Source organism: Panulirus ornatus, chromosome 11 (assembly GCF_036320965.1).
Source record: "Panulirus ornatus isolate Po-2019 chromosome 11, ASM3632096v1, whole genome shotgun sequence".
Lineage (NCBI taxonomy): Eukaryota > Metazoa > Arthropoda > Malacostraca > Decapoda > Palinuridae > Panulirus > Panulirus ornatus.
Genome location: NC_092234.1, coordinates 2,394,318 through 2,417,470, shown reverse-complemented (window position 1 = coordinate 2,417,470; position 23,153 = coordinate 2,394,318). Strand labels below are relative to the sequence as shown.

Here is a 23,153-nt window from a genome sequence, read left to right as displayed (position 1 = left end):
ACAACCCCATCCATAAACAAATTAAACAACCATGGAGACATCACACACCCCTGCCGCAAACCTACATTCACTGAGAACCAATCACTTTCCTCTCTTCCTACACGTACACATGCCTTACATCCTCGATAAAAACTTTTCACTGCTTCTAACAACTTGCCTCCCACACCATATATTCTTAATACCTTCCACAGAGCATCTCTATCAACTCTATCATATGCCTTCTCCAGATCCATAAATGCTACATACAAATCCATATATATATATATATATATATATATATATATATATATATATATATATATATATATATATATATGAACATTCAGCACACAAACATTACTAAAGCCCTCTTTGCTCGTGGCATTTCTCAGTGGGTTGCAAGACCTCCATTAAATAGCTTGTTGAGAACTCCAATTATCTTTTGACATGCAACACTCAAGTGAGGGATGTTAGCTGGCTATAACTAGTGAACTTCAGAAAAAAGAAGTTAAACTGATCTGACTCGGGAACATGACGTACCCTAACCTACTCGGTTACCGCTTCCAGAGTTGAGTGACTGAGGACCTGGTACACTCACCAAAGCTGTAGCTGCAGAAGGTATCGTCGGAGTCGTAGTCTGCATCTTCGTCCGTCGCCATCCTGACCAGCGCTCCCAACACGTCCTACAGCCTCCACAATGACGATTCTAATCACTTTATTTTCATAACATCGCACATTTTTCAGCCCACATCACTTGAGGTAATGCATACGAAAATGCTATTCACGTACTAAAGAGATCTGTGTCTAGCTGGACGACAAGCATGTTATTATACAGATGCCTTAGTGTCGCTTTAACTTGTTAATATAACGTGGAATCCTAAGATATAAACAATACTCATGACGTGCACGTCGTCCACATTTCTCTCCACAGTAACAACACATTCCCATGCGCATTCAAGCAGCTTGATTGAAATGTGAACCATCATCAGACTGGACAATTTTTCGTATTCATACAACGGGTTGGCTGCATGTTAATCCTTTCTTAAGAATTAATTCATGACACATCCTTAGCGTTCCCCGATACCTCACGTATACGGCACATGAACACAAATGTGACTGAAGGTGGGTGTGCACTGTGCTGTGGACGCTGGTCGCCGCCACTTGTGACTAGCGGTTGCCAACTCGTGCCAACTAGTGGTGGCAGAGATCTTCGTTCACTGCGTCAAGTACCACTAAACGCATATGTTTGAATTACGTTGTTTATTTAGGTTCATATCTATATCTAAAATCAAATTACCGATTTTTTTTCTTTGTACACTAAATTTGTAAACACTGTTACAGGAAACAAAAATTATAAGTATATTACGTATCTCCAAGACATGGAAGTCGGTAGCGTTAGCATTAACAAGTCGCCAGTATGATTCTAAACTGGTCGCTTTTTTTAATATGTAGGTCACTAAGCAATTTCGAATTTCATGGCGTTAATATCTTCCATAGATTAGCTTTTTTCTTGTTATACTTTGAGCAGTTCGTACTGTGGTTAACCTTCAAGTCCTCATAAAGTAGTATGCAGATGTTCTTCTCATTTATTTTCAAACTTCTTACGAGAAGCAAGTGCATTAATAAACCATTACCGTTTATTCTTTAATTACACAAATTAATGTTCAATGTTTATCCTACTACATAATGCTGCTGTTGTCACACATTCATTGCCGTTTGTGTTGCTATCAATGTAGCTACATTTTCTATTTCAATACATGATTCCAATAACACTCCACTTTTACTAACAATAACCTTATTAAGTGGTAAAAGCGTCAAGTATCTCTACTAGTTGATGCACTTCCGTAAGTCCAGATCTTAGGTTAAAGAAAAAAAAAAAAACCTGCTCGGGTTTTATATGTAAAGCAACAACGGCTGAGACTCGGGTTCATCTAGTTATGACCAAGCCATAATCAACGCTGATGCTCATCTTGCAGTCTAACGGAAAGCGTGGCGCGTGTGTAGGTCGTCCTCTGTACATGTTATACCAGATCAGAAGTGCTGTCACAGCCAGTACCTCCTCACCTCCAAAATTCCGCTGAGTCACGGAACGCTCTCCTCTAACTTCCACAAACTAAAGCTGGCAGACGCTGCTGCTTACCTTGCAGGTCGAACCTAACGCGTTCAGGTCGAGCAGTTAGGTTTAGGATGAGAACAAGACAGCCAAGAACTTGTAATTTTGCAGCTGCTCATGACAGTATAGGAGTGTAAACGAAATCATTCTGAAAGTAGCGAATATCGTGGAAAATGTTGATGAATATTCCTCAGCTTAATCACCTGACATTCAAGCTTAGTCTAGGCTACAACAATCTTCACTCATCTCTTCCAAAAAAAAAAGATACAAACCCAGCTCTTGTGGGGTATCACTGTTGTCTCTTGTGACAAAATTGAGAAGCTTCCCTTCACCACAACACTACGTATTTTCCACTAAAAGTTCTGGTTATTTTCTCGTTTCCAGACGCACGCGGCATCTTAGGTTGGTCTCAACTTCCTTGAACTTCAGTCACTTCACACAACCTTCACTGCGCCACCTGATCTGCTTTCTGGTTGTAAAGACAGATTAACTTTTCTATGTAATGGTGGCGTGTCAACTTCGGCACATGTACTCCTTCAATACGGATAGAACTTGCAGTCAACCAAGATTGTGGTTTTCTTAAGATTCGAGATAGTTTCATGTTACTGCAGTGCCCTGTACATCAAGAAAACCTTCCAGTTCCTGTGGACGTCCACTCTCATTATTTCACCGTAATGCTAAAAAGAAAATAATCTTACAGAGGTAAATAAACGTTTATAATAACTGCACAAGTCACTCAACACACACCCCATCATGACGTCGAGCGATGTTGTGATGTTCCATTGTCACAAGCTCGAACGTAACAATCACATTATCGTAGAAATTATTTCGATGGCTTTCATGGACAGCATATGTTTTCCTGTCATGCAAACACCTACGAAACCTGATATTTATTGCATTTATTCCATCAACCTTTCCCTCTCATCTCCCTCTACAGCTGTGGGCGTCGGTGGCTGGACCACACGAAAACTTGTCGTACGATTGAATATACGATGAAATTTGAAATTTGGTAATTATCATACAATATACTCCTTCCCTACCATCATGGTCCTAGCTGTTGGAAAATTATGCTTTCTGTTTGAATGTATTAAGTTCTTGAGATTATGAAAATATTTTAATTTTTGATTCTGTAGAACTCAGAAAATGATCTCACGAACCGCATGTGGCCCACGAGCCTGCGATTGGACCAACGTGATATCTAGACGACGTCGCTGCGTTACGTCAACAGTGACCTGAAACTGATTAACTTTGGCCAACGTGAACCAACCGCACGAAGCACTTACCTTCCAGTCTTACTTCCCGAGCAACCTGGCCAACAGGCTCAGATATATATATATATATATATATATATATATATATATATATATATATATATATATATATATATATTTTTTTTTTTTTTTTTTTTTTTTTCAAACTATTCGCCATTTCCCGCGTTAGCGAGGTAGCGTTAAGAACTGAGGACTGGGCCATTGAGGGAATATCCTCACCTGGCCCCCTTCTCTGTTCCTTCTTTTGGAAAAATAAATATATATGTGGCCCTGATAATATATAAAATTTCCACATGAAACGCTTCAGCTCAATAGTAATCCAAACTCTATTAGTTATCTTGAACCTCTCGTAGTTAGTAAGAAAATTTCAGAATCTGGAAACTAGTCAGCATAGTACCAGTCCTAAAACCATCCAAACCACCCATTTTCCCCTTTGAGCGTCCTCCATCACTGTGTTGTCCTCAGAACAGTTGGGAAAGAGTTACTCACATATGTCTGAGGGGTCCAGTTTCTAATAGGTCTGGCAGGATGGAGTTCATGACCGGTTTAGTGCATGTTGGGTCATTTTGGTTTGTATGTGTTTTGTTGTTTTTCGTTTTGCGGGGGTAGAGGGGATCTATGAACATAGGTTCCTGAGGTGTGAAGCAAGGCAGTTTCTTATTCCTACTTGTGGGCCAGCGAGTAAATTGATCTGCGGTGTGATCGTACTGGAAGTAGTTTTTTTCTTATTGTACAAGTTTTAAATGTTTTGATCCCGAGGTAAACGATGCTTGCTGTAAGAGCTTCTTTTGTGGGTTTGCAGCTTTGTAGTGTTTGCAGTGATGAGTGACCACGTAAGGGAAGCGTTGTATAGGGCGAAGCGCATGACTTCTTTTTTATTACAAAAACTATAGAATTGTTTTCCTAGTCCAGATCCAGTACCAGTAAGTTTTCTGGGGGCATTTAGCATATTCATGACCTTTGCTCTGATGTTTGTGGTGTGGGGAATAAATATTATGTGGTTGTCATGTATGATGCCTGATTCACTGTGGTGTTGGGAGTACAGATCATGATCGTGTCATGTATGATAGCTAGTTCAGCTGAAGTTTTATTGAGTGGTAGTCGGTCATTTAGGAAGATAGGTAGCTGCAGGCATGTCAAGGTTACGACTGTGAAGACAAACTCCATTGGTGATGCAAACATTCCGTTCTAGGTGAATCAGCATTCTAATATGTTACTAGTGGAAATATAATGGTCATTGCAAAGGTACGCACGTAACACCTGGATTAATCAAAGAAATCATCTGTAGCTCATTTACTAAAGTACTGTTTAGTAAGAAAGTGTACCACTAAGTACATGGCAACTTCAGTGCTCACTGGTTGCTGGTTATATAAATAAATGGTCAGAGTACTAAAAGTTATGTCTAATAAATGAAACCTGTTAAAACAGCGTTGATTAATTTTGTGATGGATGATCATTAATCATTTCAGTAATGGGAGCTTAACACACCATTAATTTGGTGATATGACTTTGCAGTTGGATCAGTGTTACTAAATCCCATGAGACATTAGGTGCTGGCTGCTTGATGCGACAGCTTCTCTACAAGACCCTGGACAGCTGGTCATGTTATGTAGATGGGTTGTCATACTTGTCGATGGTTTGGGTTGCTCGTAGTAATTTCATCAGCAGATTTCTGCGGGTAGTAAAATGCAATCCGAATAACTTACCGTCGGAGCCATATATAGCCATGTCCAGTTAAAAAGGTCACTAATTGCTTGAGGTGTAGCCAGATGCTGCTGAGCTGGTCGCTGAGAGCTGTAGGTGAGGGCCAGGGTTAAGCAGGCATGGTGCTGAGGATGAGCAATAGGCGGTCAAGTAGGTTTTGCACAGCAGGAGCACAGGTGGAGGCATAGCCGAATGCTGTAAGTGCTAGTGGAACAAAACCTGTTTCTCTAGTAGAACTGGGGATACATGCAGTTGGGGTCATGTGATGGGAAGCCGTGCCAGAACCAATCATTCTGAGGTACTTGTGCAGAAGACACAGGGTGGTTGATGCGATGGTTAATGTCACATTCACCGTGCATGAATACCAGCATGACTGTTCACACTATAGTTACAGATGCTGACTCGTACAAAATATAGATACACAATTGTTTTATGCTTACGGATGAATATAATGACATGGAAAGTGGACTTATGATAGATTATGAAAAACCATTATATACCTAACCTTTAAGCTGTGCAATTCATCTAAAATGAGGCTCCTAATGAGAAATATCTGAAAACTTTTTCCCCTATACACTGTAGTATGTCTGCTTATTTCATGTACTTATAGTTACCCCAGGACCAACTTCTGTGAGAGTCCCGACGTTATCCAGGACCTCTTTCTAAAGGCTCCTGCGGCCCACAGCAGCGTTACTTCTTGTAGTAGAGCAAGTGGACTACTTTGGAAAGAAGTCCGTCAAGTGGATAGGGAAGGTCCCTGGCTGGCAGCATGGATCCTTCTTTATGTAAACCCGTATGTGATAAATACAGTATTTTCCAAGTGTGACAATTCTGCATGCACCTAAACACATTACAAATTTATCATTTCTTTCTTCAAACATAATTTCATACATCCCATACATTTATATTTTTTTGTGTATTTTCTTTTGTATTACTACAGCATTAACATATTTACGCACAACTTTATGTACACGAATAACAAAAGATAAAAGTATAAACATTAATAAAACAGTTTCTACTACCGAGTACAATAACGGGCATTTCAGTGTGGTATTGTACCAAGATGACGTAGGTGGGTTATCTTGGATAATGTATCTGTGGTAGATTGAGATATATGATGATTCTTCACCTGTGGTGGTGAATTACTAATGACATGTTACATAAGTGATGGAATCATGTGTTGGCAGGAAATTCATATGAGGAAAGGAACTGTTAATCTTTATATGAAGTACAGGCCAGATGTTGTTAGTTCCGTACATGATGTACAGAGCTGTGTACGTTCAATGAAGTTAAGTTCTATAGGGGAAAAAATTCTACTGACGGAAAGTATCAGATTTAAGGAAAGCCACACTTACTGTTAGGTTATAATGCGTTGTACGTCGCACATGTACATATATCAGGAACACTCGGCACGAGGGGATTGTAGTCACTCAGGATGTTAGAATTATAATTATGAAAATATATAATCTATGGTACTCTCGACGATCCGGAATTTACAGCATCACTTCTATCATTCTTGTATTTTTCAGTGAATTAGAAACTGTACAACGATGTCTATGTCACATCTGGTCCCCACTTTTCTGTTACCCACAATCCAATGATCTTCATCTATGGCGCCCTTGAAAAAAAAAGTTTCAACAAATGCACAGCAATAACGACCACTTACCAGTTTGCTCATTCGCTGGCTTGTGAACGTGGCATCAAAACATATGCTGTACAGTATTATGTACATTGCACACGAAGAAATAAACAAAATACTATAATGTATATATAACACAAAAAGTAGGAAGCTTCGAAATAATGCGGTTGAGGGTAATAGCAAGTGAGTGATCACTGTGACAAGTGACTTAGGTAGAAAGTAAAATCCTTCCTACAATCAGTCATACGCATGAGTTACGGTGGACATACAACTGAGGAATGTTAGTGTGACCAGACTTAGCACTTCTACTGTATCTTCTGTATGATCTGGCCGAGTGATGAAGGTACTGCTACTTCTAGGTAATGCTGCGCTTTGGCAACCAGAAAGTGCTGTAGCGGGTTAGCTACACTGCTGCATCGGGAACAGCAGCGATACAAAGCTGTTGACTTCATCGTACAGCAGGAGATGAATTCCTGTAGATTTGGTGTTCCAGCGGTCGGAGGCTTCTGTGGGTTAGTAGAGGACAGAGATGTGGTGCTCTTGCATTATCACCCATGAAAGCCTAGCCAATCAATAATGTTATCTTATTAACATAGCTGTACCATAGTGCATAACACAGCTGCAGCAAACTTTGATCCTTGCCGCCAGGCAGAACCATGCTTTATTATTTCAACCTGTTGCAGAGGTCTGGTAGAGATGGGATATAACATACCAAGAGGAGCACTTGAAATAACAAATCTTTGTGGAGTAACACTAGATTTTGCAGCAAGGGAAGATGTGGCAGTACTTAGAGGCACCCAAAAGTGAGGGTGAAGTGATCTTGCCAATTTTCTGGCAGACGTGGGTGTAGTGAAATTTGGTAGGATTGTACCATGGACTTTCAAGACCTCAGGCAATTCTTTGGGACCCTTCATGAGGAAAAGAAATGCGCCACGATACAGTTGTAGATTTGTCAGTCAAGATGGTGGGGCATGGCTACGGGGGTAATACTATCATCAGGACTACTACTCACCTCGGTATCGGGAGGGTTAGTGACGCCTGTGTAGAGCCAACACCTCAGTAATTGTCAAGTTGCACTTCTCTGACCCGGGTAGGTGTCGTTTCTTTCTTCCTCGCGTACATGTGGACTGCTTGCATTCAGTTCTCAAACACAATCTCTCCGTCATACATAACACTTGACAACTCACAAAAATCCATTCTTCATAAAATATTAGGAACAACAGACATAAATAGTAGGTGGGAGCATTTGGTAGAAACTTTAGGTAGTAGTAAGTACGATTATTAGGCATGAGCATTAGGTAATAGTATCACTAGGAACATTAAGTAGGAGACTCTGCAAACAGTGCTACTGTTGCCCTCTGCCAGTGGCCTGTTAAGTATGAGGCACTATAGGCAAAGAAGCAACGCTGGAGTTCACAAGCTATAGAGACTTTATTACCATGGCCACCTCCTTAAGGGAGTTCGAATTGGGAAGTCATCAAAGGTACAGATAGATAGACAGATAGATGCCGGTTTTTGTTGTGACTGGGGCGGTTGACGATGTGTATGGTAATGCATTTGGAGGTAGTCCACAAGTGATACCTCCTATAGACACTGAACGACAGACACAAGGCTAAGTATTAGCATAGCTCCAAGTCGGCAACATTGGTAGTTGGCTTGAGGAGGTAGTGTGAGAAGCAGCATGCTGGTTGTCAGGAATGTGAGGCCTTGCAGCTTTAATATTCTTAGAAACTGGTCTTTGAAACCAGACATTGTTTGTTGTAATGGGCTGTGGTGTAAAGGAAGTCACACCACATCTTAGGCTTGTGTCAGGTAAGCTTTCTGGGATGAGGTGGCTTTACAGTTGAGATCTGTTTTGCCACCATATAGAGTCTGTCTGCAGAAACTACTAACTTCACAGCTCATTTTTGCAATTCTGTGACATCTGGAGAAATCACATGACAGGGTTGATTGAGATGCTTTTTGCAAGGTGCTACAAATATATGGTGCGGGAGGAAAGATATTAGAAGTACCAAGGAGTGTTTATCAAGTAAAGCATGCATGCAAGTACGTAGAGAGAAGGTGAGTGGATCCAGATGAAGGCAAGTCTGCAGCTGAGGTGTGTGATATCACTATGGCTGTTTAATCTGTGCATGGATCAGGTGGAAGTTGGGGTCGTTGAGTTGTTGTTTGCAGGTGATATGGCGCTGATGGTAGATTTAAGAGGGAAAATGCCGAAGCTGTTGTGAAAAGTAACAGTTTTTTGTTTGTGAGTTTGAATGGAGTGAACTTGTTGGAAATGGAGTGTTTTAGATAACTGATGGTAGATATGGCAGTAAATGGAATAATGGGAGCTGAACTGAGCCATAGGGTGGGTGAGGCAGAGAGTCTTGGATGCATTGAGGAATGCATGGAAAGAGAGGTCACTGGCTTTATAAGTAAAGGTGGGTAGTCGTCCTATATGGGTGCGAGGCATGGGCCTTAGATAAAGACGTAAAGAATAGGGTGAATATGTTCGCAATGAAATATTTGAGGATAGCATGTGGTGTGAGGAAGGGAGGTGTAGAAATAACAGTATGGTTGATAGCTGATAAGGGTGTATTGAAATGGTTTGGACATAAAGTGAGAGTGAGAGAGGAGAGGTTGACAGTGAGCATATATATGTAGAATGTGGATAGGAAAAGAAGGGGGAATGAAACGGTATGGAAGGAGGTAGTGAAAAAAGATTTGGAATGCTCAGGGCCTGAACATGCAGGAGGGTGAAAGGCCTGCAAGGCACGTAATGGATAGGAGTGATGTGGTATATTGGGGTCGAAGTACTGTCAACAATCTGAACCTGGGCATGTGAAACATCCGGGGTAAACCATGGGAAGGTCTGTGTGGCCTGGATGTGGATAGGGAGCTATGGTTTTGGTGCATTACACATGACAGCTAGTTAAGTGTGAGCAAATGTGGCCTTTATTGTCTGTTTTCCTGGCACTACCTCACTGAAGCAGGGAGTACCAATGCTGTTTCCTGTGGGACAGAGTAGCACCAGAAATGGATGGAGGCAAGCAAGTATAAATATCACACGTGTTCATATGCATTTGTCTGTGTATGAGTATGTATATGTGCATGTATGGGCATTTATTTATAAAACCATATCTGCTGTTAAAGATAATTCTCTCTCTATACACACGTTCCTCAGAGCTGCAATATCTACTTCTAGGTACCTCAACATTCTACTACCTTCAAGCTTTCTTCATTCAAAATTACCACTCCAAATAACCTTTTTTTTCTTTCTTTCAATGCTAAACCTAATTATCTCATATCTTTCACAGTCACTCTTCAATTTTTTTCCCTTGTGCACCCTCTCCAAAACTCTGACACCAGCTTCTGCAATTTTCACTCAAATCTGCCACTAGTGTCCTCTCATCAGCAAACAACTGAATGACTACTCACCGCCCAAGCCCCCGCACCAACCAGACTACATGCCTGAGCTCCTCTCGCTTTGTATTACTATATAATAATTATCATCTATTTCTTAGCAACAACTAATATATTCACATCACTAATTTTCCACTTTGATATTGGTATTTTTTGAGTTTACACTACATTAACAATATACACAAATTTACATTAAACTGCAGAAATGTTAAGAGTACTGGACCTCTCCAGGTAGTTCACATTCATCATTATTCTATATTGTCATACATTCACTACTGTTTACATATGAAGTTGGAATGAAGTAGCCACTCGTGTTATGGGAATGGCCACTGTCCCATGTAAACTTAATGCAATAGTGGGAAACGCCATGCCACGAAGCATCACTACATTAAAACACAATCATGGCGTGGTGCATCAAAAGTGTTAAAAAGTGTTACAAGTGTGAAACATTTTGCTCACTTTTGTACACTGGATATGACTTGAGTGTGACAGCAAGCTGAAGGTCTGAAAACACTTCATCCATCCTATGCAAATGAAAATGGATATCACGATAATAAAACACTTACTTTTAATACTAATAATTGTTAGTCATACTGTACATTTAATCAACACAATTATGCTCCTCTTTGGCCTATCATCATACCATGAAAGATATACATTTACACTAAACTGAACCTTGTGAAATCCATGCTTTTTGAGAAATTTTTTATTTGTGTGTGGTGAAATGAAACTTCAGCATGATGAAATGATTTTGGTGTCCAGTGAACAATATGTAATACATGTTTGATTAAAGGGCCCCCAATCAAGTTAATAAGTTCACAGGAGCCCTTGAATCAAGCATAATACAAATCAGATCCCTGGACACCAAAACAGTCTGATCATGCTGAACTTTTATTTTACAACAATAAAAACTTCTCCACAAGCGTGGCTTTTACAGGTTTGTTTAGTGAAAAATATATATCTTCCATGATATGATGATAGGCCAAAGAGGAGCATCAATGTAGTGGTTAAATGGACAATACAACCAACAATTATTAGTATCAAAGGGAAGTTCTTTATTAAGTAAATGCTGACAGCTATGCTCTGTCACACACATAAATGAGATATACATTATGTGATTAAGCAAACAAACCAATATCCAAGAACTTTATCATCATAGGGGTTGAATATGACAGAAACTTAATACTTAAATGCCACATCCATGAAGTTACTAATGGGACTACATTGATGGGGATAACACTGCAATTGAGGACACACCTGTAGTAAGGAGGCTGACTGCAAACCATTTGCACAGTTCAGTCCAAATCCAAATTGAATATATACCACTTGTCTCAATATCAAGTCCTTGCAACCCACTTAAACCTCCTCAACAGTTCAGAAGCAGGTTGAACTACTCATAGCCTTCACAGCTCAGCATGAAGAACTGCTACCTTGCCTGAATACCCTGGAGCATCACAGGAATGTGGATACTTTAACTGTTGTGCCCAAGGTACAGATCCAGCTCAGTCCACAGCTGTTTGAGCAGAAATTCCTGTGGACATTGTCACAGCACAGTATGAGGCAGGTGATGACATGTGACATCTTGGTGGAAGTTTCTTAGTCCTAATGCAGCACGCTCAAGTAGACCCTCATCTTCCTGAGTAGCACATCTATGGATCTATGGAACAGCATGGTGTCCAATGTCCACATCAACAACCTCACCATCCACCAGACAGAGCCAGCATACACCTGGTGTCACCAAAACCCCCACTTCAATGTTTTTAAGTCACAGTATCTAGTTTTGCCTGTTTCATCTTGTGTTGTACATCATAATGTTGAGGTTATGCTTTAAATGGTAAAACTTTAGCCAGTAAACATAAACAATACATCAGTCTGTTTCTCATTGTAAAAATCAAATAAAGAGTAAATAAACAAAGAGAGAGAGAAAGAGAAGAAGAGAGAGAGAGAGAGAAAGAGAAAGAGAGAAAGGATTAGTTGTGTGAAACTTCAAAATCTTCTTTTTCCTTTTTATTTTATGCTGGGTTCAAATAAAAAAATACTTGCATATTCTATGTTAGTCAGCAAACTTGCTGAATGTAGAAGACTTTATATCAAACATCAAAAAATTTTAAACTTTCAATCTAACATGAACCTATTACAAGTGTAAACAAAAACCAAAGTCCTATTATCATCTGTACATACCTGGAGTTTCTACCCAGGGTCAAGGCTAACATAGTTTGATAGAAAATTAATAAATATTTCCCAACCAACTGCATAAGGGACAATCAAGATCTTCAGTATGTGCTGAATTTAATACTCAATGACACACAAAAAGAAAGTGACTAAAAAAAGTACTATCACAAAAGTTACTACCAATAATCAACTGAGGTTCACAAGGCAAATACAAAAACTTAGCTTACACATTCATAGCGACATGTTCTTGGGTACTGATTACATTATCACATCTTGTCTTCTGTAAAAACTATTATGTACTGTGTATTACAGTTATGTGATTTCTGAATATACTTATAATATACATCAATCTGATATTTAAGGTAGGCACTGATAAACATGACATGTACTTATAATACATACAATGGACATGCCGGGAGCATTAATTTATGGGCTAGCTCAGGAAAACAGGTGCAGAATCATGAGACCATATGTTTCAATATCCAGTCAGCTTATTGAAAATTCTTTGCAAAAGAAAACAACTTACAAGTTACAGATAACTTCTCTTTAATTCTCTGTACACAATCAAAGACTTGTATTTCCCTACTTTAATGTGCTCATGGCTCAACACCTGAAATACTGACTGCCAAAGAATATCAATAAATAAAAAATATCCATTTAACAAAAATATATAAAATTTGAGAGCAGTTTAAGGCCAATTCAGCAGGTGTTTCAAGTAACAAAAAATACCCAAAGACAAAAGAAAAAATAAATGGTGCTTTGGTACCAACTAGGTAACACTGCTGACATGCAATCATGAGGAGTTTTGGTTGATTAAATGGTTAAATATATAACCAGTCTTCACTCTATGGCTAGGCTCAGTTTTTCAGTAATGCATAGTTTTATGCTTTCCAACAGTCAAAAGTTAGCCCTGCAGTCCAAACCATATGATATGAGAATGTTAAACAAGTGTCCTCTAAAACCAGTTCAAGATTAATTGTAACTTATAAAACAAGTTACAGTATTTACTTACTTATGATATTTGGTGTAATATTCTTGTAGTCCCACCAACATCTAAACTGTACCTTTAAAAATAACAAAAATCATGATATAGGAAGGCCTGAATTGAAACCTTAATTATATTAGATTAAGATACAGTATGATATCAGGAGGAGTACATTAAATTGCAAAGATACCTGATCCTTTTTAAATAGCTAATGATAATGCCCATTCTTCCTTTTGCACTGACCTGCAGTTTTTACCAGAGAATTTGAACTGAAGTTGATATAAAATTATAATTGAGCATGATATATCAACAATGTTCCATAAATAAAAAGGTATTTGATTCTAATTGAAATATTTTTGTTTTAGGAGTTCAACTTAAAAGTACTGAAGAAATGCACTCTTGGCCTTATTTCTACAAAAAAAACTAAGTGAAATACAGTAAGATCCACTGTGATGATATCTTTCAAATGACTAGGACTGATATTCATAAGCAATGTTAGTGAGAAAGTCCCCAAATTAATGTGATGGTTAGAGGTCATATACAATAACCAAAATACATTGCCTTTGGGTTCTCATTTAAAATGAGCAAATCATATGTACACAAACTCAAAGCCTAACAATGACCCACACTTGTATGGGATACCAGTATAAGGTGGGTAATTACAGAGAAAACAAAGACTTAACATTCTCAAAATAGAAACAATGACGAGATCAAGTAATGGGTTAACATCTTAATGCTCGGTGTCATATGAATGAAGTAATCAAAGGAGATGATGATTTGTGGTCTGAGTTGAAAATGCTGGGATCCTAGTTCTCCAATATGCCCAACATCACAATCACTGAAAGGTGGGAACTAAAACCAACTGAAAAGAAGCTTGTGGAAACCTGAAAGATGGGGATATCACAGTTTACTTTCCACAGTCATAGCAGAGATTCTGTAAAGTCTGCTGTATCTGAAAAACAATACAAGGCTGAAAATAAAGCACTGATGTAGAAAAATGTCCAAATATTTATTCATTTTGTTATGCACTAATAAATTTTCATGTGTAGAGTTGCTTAACACCTGACTGACTCAGTTCACTTTGCCCCATGGCCAGTCAGAGCTGAACATCTATGAATACATAACAATAAATTAGGCTGTACTTTTGAGGTGAGGGCCATGAGATGGTGGAGAACTCTTTACAAGTTGTCACCAGGCACAGGTAAGAATGTATCCCCAGGAATGATACAGAAGTCACACATCATAGTTATGATCATCACTATCGTTACTTTTCCATAAATGCTTTGCCATATGGCAATAAGGTTTCATGAACTAAGAGTACACCATGTTCCACTTTCCTTCACTGTTTCTTGCCACACTTTACCTTGACAATACATTTGATGTTGGACACCATGCACCAAAAACAAAAATATATGATATCACAATGTTAAGCCCAAAAATTGGTGGGTTGAGCATCAGCTTGCTAGTCTGTCAAAAGTTCTTCCTATGAGAGGTGGAAGCTGTGCTGACCCTCTCTGGCTGCTATCTCCAATTTGGCACGCATGATATCAATACTGGAGTAGTCTGGTAGTTTCAGGTAGTTAACGCAGGTCATCACAGAGGGTAAGAAGTCATCTGGGTTCTCCCCAGCCTCAAATGTTTTCCTTACAATTGTAAGTGCTGGAGTTAGGCTTCTAAAACCTGTTAAAATATAGGTGAGTGTTAAGTGAAAAACTTACTATGGTCCTCTATACAAAACTTAGAGAATCAAGATATATTCACTTAGGCTAAGCTCCTCTTTTTAACCAAATCCATAATAATATAAATGTTACCTCCAATTCTTTAAAAATCCCCAATTATTAACCTTAAAGACTGCTCTTTGTGAACACATCTAACTGCTTCCTTTAATCATCAACACAGTTCCCTGGAGTAAGAGCAAAACTGTCTTTACAGAATCTTAAATAATATCAGTTCCTGATCATATATATATATATATATATATATATTTTTTTTTTTTTTTTTTTTTTTTTTTTTTATACTTTGTCGCTGTCTCCCGCGTTTGCGAGGTAGCGCAAGGAAACAGACGAAAGAAATGGCCCAACCCCCCCCCCATACACATGTACATACACACGTCCAGACACGCAAATATACATACCTACACAGCTTTCCATGGTTTACCCCAGACGCTTCACATGCCTTGCTTCAATCCACTGACAGCACGTCAACCCCTGTATACCACATCGCTCCAATTCACTCTATTCCTTGCCCTCCTTTCACCCTCCTGCATGTTCAGGCCCCGATCACACAAAATCCTTTTCACTCCATCTTTCCACCTCCAATTTGGTCTCCCTCTTCTCCTCGTTCCCTCCACCTCCGACACATATATCCTCTTGGTCAATCTCTCCTCACTCATTCTCTCCATGTGCCCAAACCACTTCAAAACACCCTCTTCTGCTCTCTCGACCACGCTCTTTTTATTTCCACACATCTCTCTCACCCTTACGTTACTTACTCGATCAAACCACCTCACACCACACATTGTCCTCAAACATCTCATTTCCAGCACATCCATCCTCCTGCGCACAACTCTATCCATAGCCCACGCCTCGCAACCATACAGCATTGTTGGAACCACTATTCCCTCAAACATACCCATTTTTGCTTTCCGAGATAATGTTCTCGACTTCCACACATTTTTCAAGGCTCCCAAAATTTTCGCCCCCTCCCCCACCCTATGATCCACTTCCGCTTCCATGGTTCCATCCGCTGACAGATCCACTCCCAGATATCTAAAACACTTCACTTCCTCCAGCTTCTCACCATTCAAACTCACCTCCCAATTGACTTGACCCTCACCCCTACTGTACCTAATAACCTTGCTCTTATTCACATTTACTCTCAACTTTCTTCTTCCACACACTTTACCAAACTCCGTCACCAGCTTCTGCAGTTTCTCACATGAATCAGCCACCAGCGCTGTATCATCAGCGAACAACAACTGACTCACTTCCCAAGCTCTCTCATCCCCAACAGACTTCATACTTGCCCCTCTTTCCAAGACTCTTGCATTCACCTCCTTACAACCCCATCCATAAACAAATTAAACAACCATGGAGACATCACACACCCCTGCCGCAAACCTATATATATATATATATATATATATATATATATATATATATATATATATATATATATATATATTTTTTTTTTCATACTATTCACCATTTCCCGCATTAGCAAGGTAGCGTTAAGAACAGAGGACTGGGCCTTAGAGGGAATATCCTCACCTGGCCCCCTTCTCTGTTCCTTCTTTTGGAAAATTGAAAAAAAAAAAAAATGAGAGGGGAGGATATATATATATATATATATATATATTATCCCTGGGGATGGGGGAGAAAGAATACTTCCCACGTATTCCCTGCGTGTCGTAGAAGGCGACTAAAAGGGAAGGGAGCGGGGGGCTGGAAATCCTCCCCCCTCTTTCTCTCTCTCTCTCTTTTTTTTTTTTTTTCCCCAAAGGAAGGAACAGGGAAGGGGGCTGGATGAGGATGTTTCCTCAGAGGCCCAGTCCTCTGTTCTTAACGCTACCTCGCTGACGCGGGAAATGGCGAATAGTATGAAAGAAAAGAAAGATATATATATATATACATTACTATACATTCATAAAAAAGCTCAATACATGTCTAACTACTTTTTGTTGGTTTGGTTATCTTATAAAACAAGAAGCAGTCACTGTCACTGTAAGAAATAGTAATAAGGCCACCCCATCTTCCCTGAGCTGATGATAGACAAGTGCATTGATAATCCAGCATGCTGAGGTACCTAGCACTAATAACCATCCCCTTACAAAGCAGATAGTTCCTAAATACCCCTAGACGACAAAACATACCACATGACAGTCCTAGCAGATTCACTTCCTTGTGTACAGGAATGTCTGGTTTTCAAGGGACAAGTACAGTTATGGAGGATTTTCACTTAGATCATATCACCAATACAGTATACATTCTTTAACAAAGTAGTTATACATTTCTGATACACTCTTTATACTTTTGTGGACCATGCCATATTCAACCTTTACAATGCTTTGCCTCGTATGAGGAATCACCATGTGCTGCTGTGTGTCTTGTATAAGGTTTAATGGTTCCTGCCCACATCTGATATCATAGTTGATGTAAGATTCCATCTTTTATCCATAAATGTCAATAGCAAACTATCAACACAGCAGTAAAAAATATATATCTCAGTTGCCTATAAGTAGTCTTAGCTATGCCTCTTCCTTGTATATCAACTGACTGTTTTAGGTCTTCTATCTCATTCTTGTATCTCCCCTGACAATGTGATCATTACATGAAAGTGCACTTGAGAACTTATCGTGTTTCATTTTCCTAGTGGTTTTTAATATAATTTTTTTTATTATACTTGATCACTGTCTCCTGCGTCAGCGAGGTAGCACCAGGAAACAGATGAAGAATGGCCCAACCACTCATATACATATGTGGTGTGAGGTGATTTGGTAGAGACTAAGTGCAGAATGAAGAAAGGTAAGAGCAAATGACGTAAGGGGAGTGGGGGAGGAATGGGATGTATTTAGGGAAGCAGTGACGGCTTGTGTAAAAGCTGCTTGTGGCATGAGAAACATGCGAGGTGGGCAGATTAGAAAGGATAGTGAGTGGTGGGATGAAGAAGTAAGATTTTTAGTGAAAGAGAAGAGAGAGGCATATGGAAGATTTGTGCAGGGAAATAGTGCAACTGACTGGGAGATGTATAAAAGAAAGAGGCAGGAGGTCAAGAGAAAGGTGCAAGAGGTGAAAAAGAGGGCAAATGAGAGTTGGGGTGAGAGTATCACTAAATTTAAGGGAGAATAAAAAGATGTTGTGGAAGGAGGTAAATAAAATGCGTAAGACAAGAGAACAAATGAGAACGTCGGTGAAGGGGGCTAATGGGAGGTGATAACAAGTAGTGGTGATGTGAGAAGGAGATGGAGTGAGTATTTTGAAGGTTTATTGAATGTGTTAGATGATAGAGTGGCAAATATAGGGTGTTTTGGCTGAGGTGGTGTGTGAAGAGAGAGGGTTAGGGAGAATGATTTGGTAAACAGAGAAGTCGTGAAAGCTTCGCGGAAGATGAAAGCCAGCAAGGTGGCGGGTTTGGAGATATGCTCTGTGGAAGGTGTTAAGAGCATATGGTGTGGGAGGTAAGTTGTTTGAAGCATTGAAAAGTTTTTATCGAGGATGTAAGGCATGTGTACGAGTAGGAAGAGAGGAAAGTGATTGGTTCCCACTGAATGTTGGTTTGCAGCAGGGGTGCATGATGTCTCCATGGTTGTTTAATTCGTTTATGGATGAAGTTGTTAGGGAGGTGAATGCAAGAGTTTTGGAGAGAGGGTCAAGTATGCAGTCTGTTGAGGATGAGAGGGCTTGGGAAGTGAGTCAGCTGTTGTTCGCTGATGATACAGCACTGGTGGCTGATTCGGGTGAGAAACTGCAGAAGGTGGTGACTGAGTTTGGTAAAGTGTGTGACAGACGAAAGCTGAGAGTAAATGTGAATAAGAGTAAGGTTATTAGGTTCAGTAGGGTTGAGGGACATGTCAACTGGGAGGTAAGTTTGAATGGAGAATAACTGGAGGAAGTGAAGTGTTTTAGATATCTGGGAGTGGATTTAGCAGCAGATAGAACCATGGAAATGGAAGTGAGTCACAGGGTGGAGGAGGGGGCGAAGGTTCTGGGAACGTTGAAGAATGTGTGGAAGCCCAAAACATTGTCTCAGAGAGCAAAAATGGGTATGTTTGAAGGAACAGAGGTTTCAACAATGTTATATGGTTGCGAGGCATGGGCTATGGATAGGGTTGTGCGGGGGAGGGTGGATGCGTTGGAGATGAGATTTTTGAAGACAATATTTGGTGTAAGGTGGATGTTTGAGGACAATATTTGGAGTGAGGCAGATGTTTGAGGACAATATTTGGTGTGAGGTGGATGTTTGAGGACAATATTTGGTGTGAGGTGGTTTGATTGAGTAAGTAACAAAAGGGTAAGAGAGATGTGTAGTGATGAAAAGAGTGTGGTTGAGAGAGCAGAAGAGGTGTATTGAGGTGGTTTGGTCACGTGAAGGGCATGAGTGAGGAAGGATTGACAAAGAGGATATATGTGTCAGAGGTGGAGGGAACGAGGAGAAGTGGGAGATCAAATTAGAGGGGGAAGCAATCGGGGCCTAAACATGTAGGAGGGTGAGAGGCGTGCAGGGGATAAAGTGAATTGGAACGGTATGGTGTATCGGGGTCGTCGTGCTGTCAATGGATTGAACCAGGGCATGTGAAGCATCTGGGGTAAATCCAGGAAGGTTTTGTGGGGCCTGGATGTGGAAAGGAAGCTGTGGTTCCTGTGCATTACACATGACAGATACAAACTGAGTGTGAATGAATGTGGCCTTTGTTGTCTTTTCCTAGCACTACCTTGCACGCACGTGGGGGGAAGGGGATGCCATTTCATATGTGGCAGGGGTGGCGACGGGAATGGATGAAGGAAGCAAGTATGGATATGTACATAGTGTAAATATGTATATGTCTGTGTATGTATATATATGTATACGTTGAAATGTATAGTTATGTATATGTGCGTGTGTGGGTGTGTATGTATATACATGTGTATGTAGGTGGGTTGAGACATTCTTTCATCTGTTTCCTTGCGCTCCCTTGCTAACGCAGAAGACAGCAACAAAGAATAATAAATAAAAGCAAAAATATATAGATATCATTATTACAATTTGTCGCTGTCTCCCGCGTTAGCGAGGTAGCGCAAGGAAACAGACAAAAGAATGGCCCAACCCACCCACATACACATGTATATACATACACGTCCACACATGCACATATACATACCTATACATCTCAACATATACATATATATAGAAAAGCAAATGGATTTGTATGTAGCATTTATGGATCTGGAGAAGGCATATGATAGAGTTGATAGAGATGCTCTGTGGAAGGTATTAAGAATATATGGTGTGGGAGGCAAGTTGTTAGAAGCAGTGAAAAGTTTTTATCGAGGATGTAAGGCATGTGTATGTGTAGGAAGAGAGGAAAGTGATTGGTTCTCAGTGAATGTAGGTTTGCGGCAGGGGTGTGTGATGTCTCCATGGTTGTTTAATCTGTTTATGGATGGGGTTCTTAGGGAGGCGAATGCAAGAGTTTTGGAAAGAGGGGCAAGTATGCAGTCTGTTGCGGATGAGAGAGCTTGGGAAGTGAGTCAGTTGTTGTTCGCTGATGATACAGCGCTGGTGGCTGATTCATGTGAGAAACTGCAGAAGCTGGTGACTGAGTTTGGCAGAGTGTGTGAAAGAAGAAAGTTAAGAGTAAATGTGAATAAGCGCAAGGTTATTAGGTACAATAGGGTTGAGGGTCAAGTCAATTGGGAGGTAAGTTTGAATGGAGAAAAACTGGAGGAAGTAAAGTGTTTTAGATATCTGGGAATGGATCTGGCAGCTGATAGAACCATGGAAGCAGAAGTGAATCATAGGATGGGGGAGGGGGCGAAAATTTTGGGAGCCTTGAAGAATGTTTGGAAGTCGAGAACATTATCTCAGAAAGCAAAAATGGGTATGTTTGAAGGAATAGTGGTCCAACACTGTTGTATGGCTGCAAGGCATGGGCTATGTAGAGTTGTGCACAGGAGGGTGGATGTGCTGGAAATGAGATGTTTGAGGACAATTTGTGGTGTGAGGTGGTTTGATCGAGTAAGTAATATAAGGGTAAGAGAGATGTGTGGAAATAAAAAGAGTGTGGTTGAGAGAGCACAAGAGGGTGTTTTGAAATGGTTTGGTCACATGGAGAGAATGAGTGAGGAAAGATTGACCAAGGAGATATATGTGTCAGAGGTGGAGGGAACAAGGAGAAGTGGGAGACCAAATTGGAGGTGGAAAGATGGAGTGAAAAAGATTTTGAGTGATCGGGGCCAATTTGGTCTCCTGCTTCTCCTTGTTCCCTCCACCTCTGACACCTATGTATAAATATGCATATATACCCTCACCTAGGTTATACCAGGTACCCATTTTACTAACCTACCCTTTAGAGAAAATGAACATCGGGTTGACTGCAGTCCAACTGCCGTAACCACAATTCAAACCTATGTGCTCAACTCCAGGCTACCCACGAATGCATCATGGTCAGTAACACTAACTGGTAGACCATAGAATTTGAATACTTATGCCTTGTATTACTGTACAGAGCATATCTTGCAAAGTCTACCCACTTTCACCACTTCTTGAAAACATTTATCATTTCCTTTTCTATAGAGCTACAATGTCAATTTTCACTCTCTCCTTCACCAGTAAATGAGGAGACATCCAACCTGCCTCCTTCTCGGAAAAGTCACTTCCAACAAACTCTCCTATGCAAAACTGTACATTAACACACTATCCATTAACATCTGCAAAAACACTAACTCATGCATGATAATATATGTAACTTCTCTTAAATCACATTCTTGATCACCAATATTCTCAGAACAGAACTTAAGTTTCCCCATTTTCATTTACATCCAAGATCCCTGCACCCCTCATTTATATCCTCAATTGCCATATACCCTAACAATATATTTAGAAACCTTGTCTCAAAGCTACCAGAGTAATAATAACCATATATATGTAAAAAGTGGAAATAACTAACTCATGGTCAATCAACAGAATCCTCACCAAACCTCATTTGGTCAGACTTGCTCATGCATCTTATTAGTATACTTCCCAACTTCAGCTTGGTAAAACTTTGTCAGTTCTATCATTTTAATCTGCTTGGTCTTCTTTTCTTCATACATATTACTATGAATCCGTTCAAAGGACTATGAAGTAATAATTCTCCATGCCAAGAAGATGACAAAAGAGGGTGGAAGCAGGAGGGCTGAAAACCCTCCCCTCCTCGTACTTTTAATTTCTCAAAAATTTAGAACAAAAGAAGGGCAAAAGCAAGAGGTGCTTATCCTACCCGAGGGTTCAGAGTTGGGAAGAGAAACCTAGATGTTCTAGCTCTAAGCAAAACAAAGCTAAGAGGGAAAGGGGAAGAATGGTTTAGTAATGTCTTGGGGTTAAGACAGGGGTTAGTGTGAAGGCAAGATTGTGGGAATGTGTGACAATGTAAGGAAGTGAGCTCTAGAATGATGAGTAAAAATGAGAGGATTCCAAAAAGAAGGTTATTGTTAGTGCTTATGCACCTGGAGATTTGAGAACTTAAGAAAAGAGAAGAGTGTTTTGGGAGGAGCTGAGTGAGTGTGTCTGCAGTTTTGATACAAAGGATTGAGTAATGATGACGAATGATTTGAAGGTTAGTGTAATTCATCCATTCCTTTCCTTTTGACTACAATTAATCTCACATTCTTTGTAAATCTTTATTCAAAAACTTCATAAAAGCAATTCAGTAGATTACTTACCTCAAACAGGAAGCCTTTTATTCAAAAACTTCATAAAAACAATTCAGTAAATTACTTACCTCCAACAGGAAGCCTTGGAGAACCAGTGACAAACTGCAAGAAAGATCTCTGTTGAGCAGGTGTGTATTCTGACAAAATTTGTAAGAGGAACTTGACTGCTCGAGAATTGTGCGTATAGCCGTGATCAGGACGGCAACACTCAGCCAGCTGCTTCATATCCCACTGTGATGCATCCGACGAGCCACAGAAGAGTTGCTCGAGTTCCTCAGGGTAGAAGACATGGAGTTGTGTCAAAGGAAACACACACTCAAATCCTTCTCGAAGGGCTTCCATCTGTCGTCTAACTCCTTCCCGCACAAGCCATTCTATCACCAGCTGCCAGAAAACTTCAAGTTAATCCAAGATGATGATATAAAAATTCATCCATATGTAGAAAGAGGAAGATGAATGATGCACGTGATTATACCGTTCACTCATATCTCACAGC

At 40.0% G+C, this 23,153-nt stretch overlaps 2 protein-coding genes across 4 annotated transcripts in view; both read right to left on the bottom strand.

Moving 5' to 3' along the window:
• The window catches only part of GEFmeso (Guanine nucleotide exchange factor in mesoderm), a 360,741-nt gene extending 359,651 nt beyond the window's left edge, over positions 1-1,090 (bottom strand). Inside the window, exon 1 of the mRNA XM_071666347.1 lies at positions 578-1,090. Within this exon, the coding sequence (XP_071522448.1) occupies positions 578-638 (61 nt within the window). The 5' untranslated portion in view covers positions 639-1,090. The remainder of the gene's footprint in view (positions 1-577) is intronic.
• An 11,013-nt stretch (positions 1,091-12,103) lies between these two features.
• Positions 12,104-23,153, bottom strand: part of ctrip (E3 ubiquitin-protein ligase ctrip) — a 128,644-nt gene continuing 117,594 nt past the window's right edge. For 2 of the 3 annotated variants that reach the window (XM_071666340.1, XM_071666342.1), the window contains 2 exons: positions 22,726-23,041; positions 12,104-14,948 (listed from right to left, as the gene is read on the bottom strand). In XM_071666340.1, the coding sequence (XP_071522441.1) occupies positions 14,752-14,948; positions 22,726-23,041 (513 nt within the window). In that variant the 3' untranslated portion in view covers positions 12,104-14,751. The remainder of the gene's footprint in view (positions 14,949-22,725; positions 23,042-23,153) is intronic. The other variant, XM_071666341.1, reaches the window with a different exon arrangement.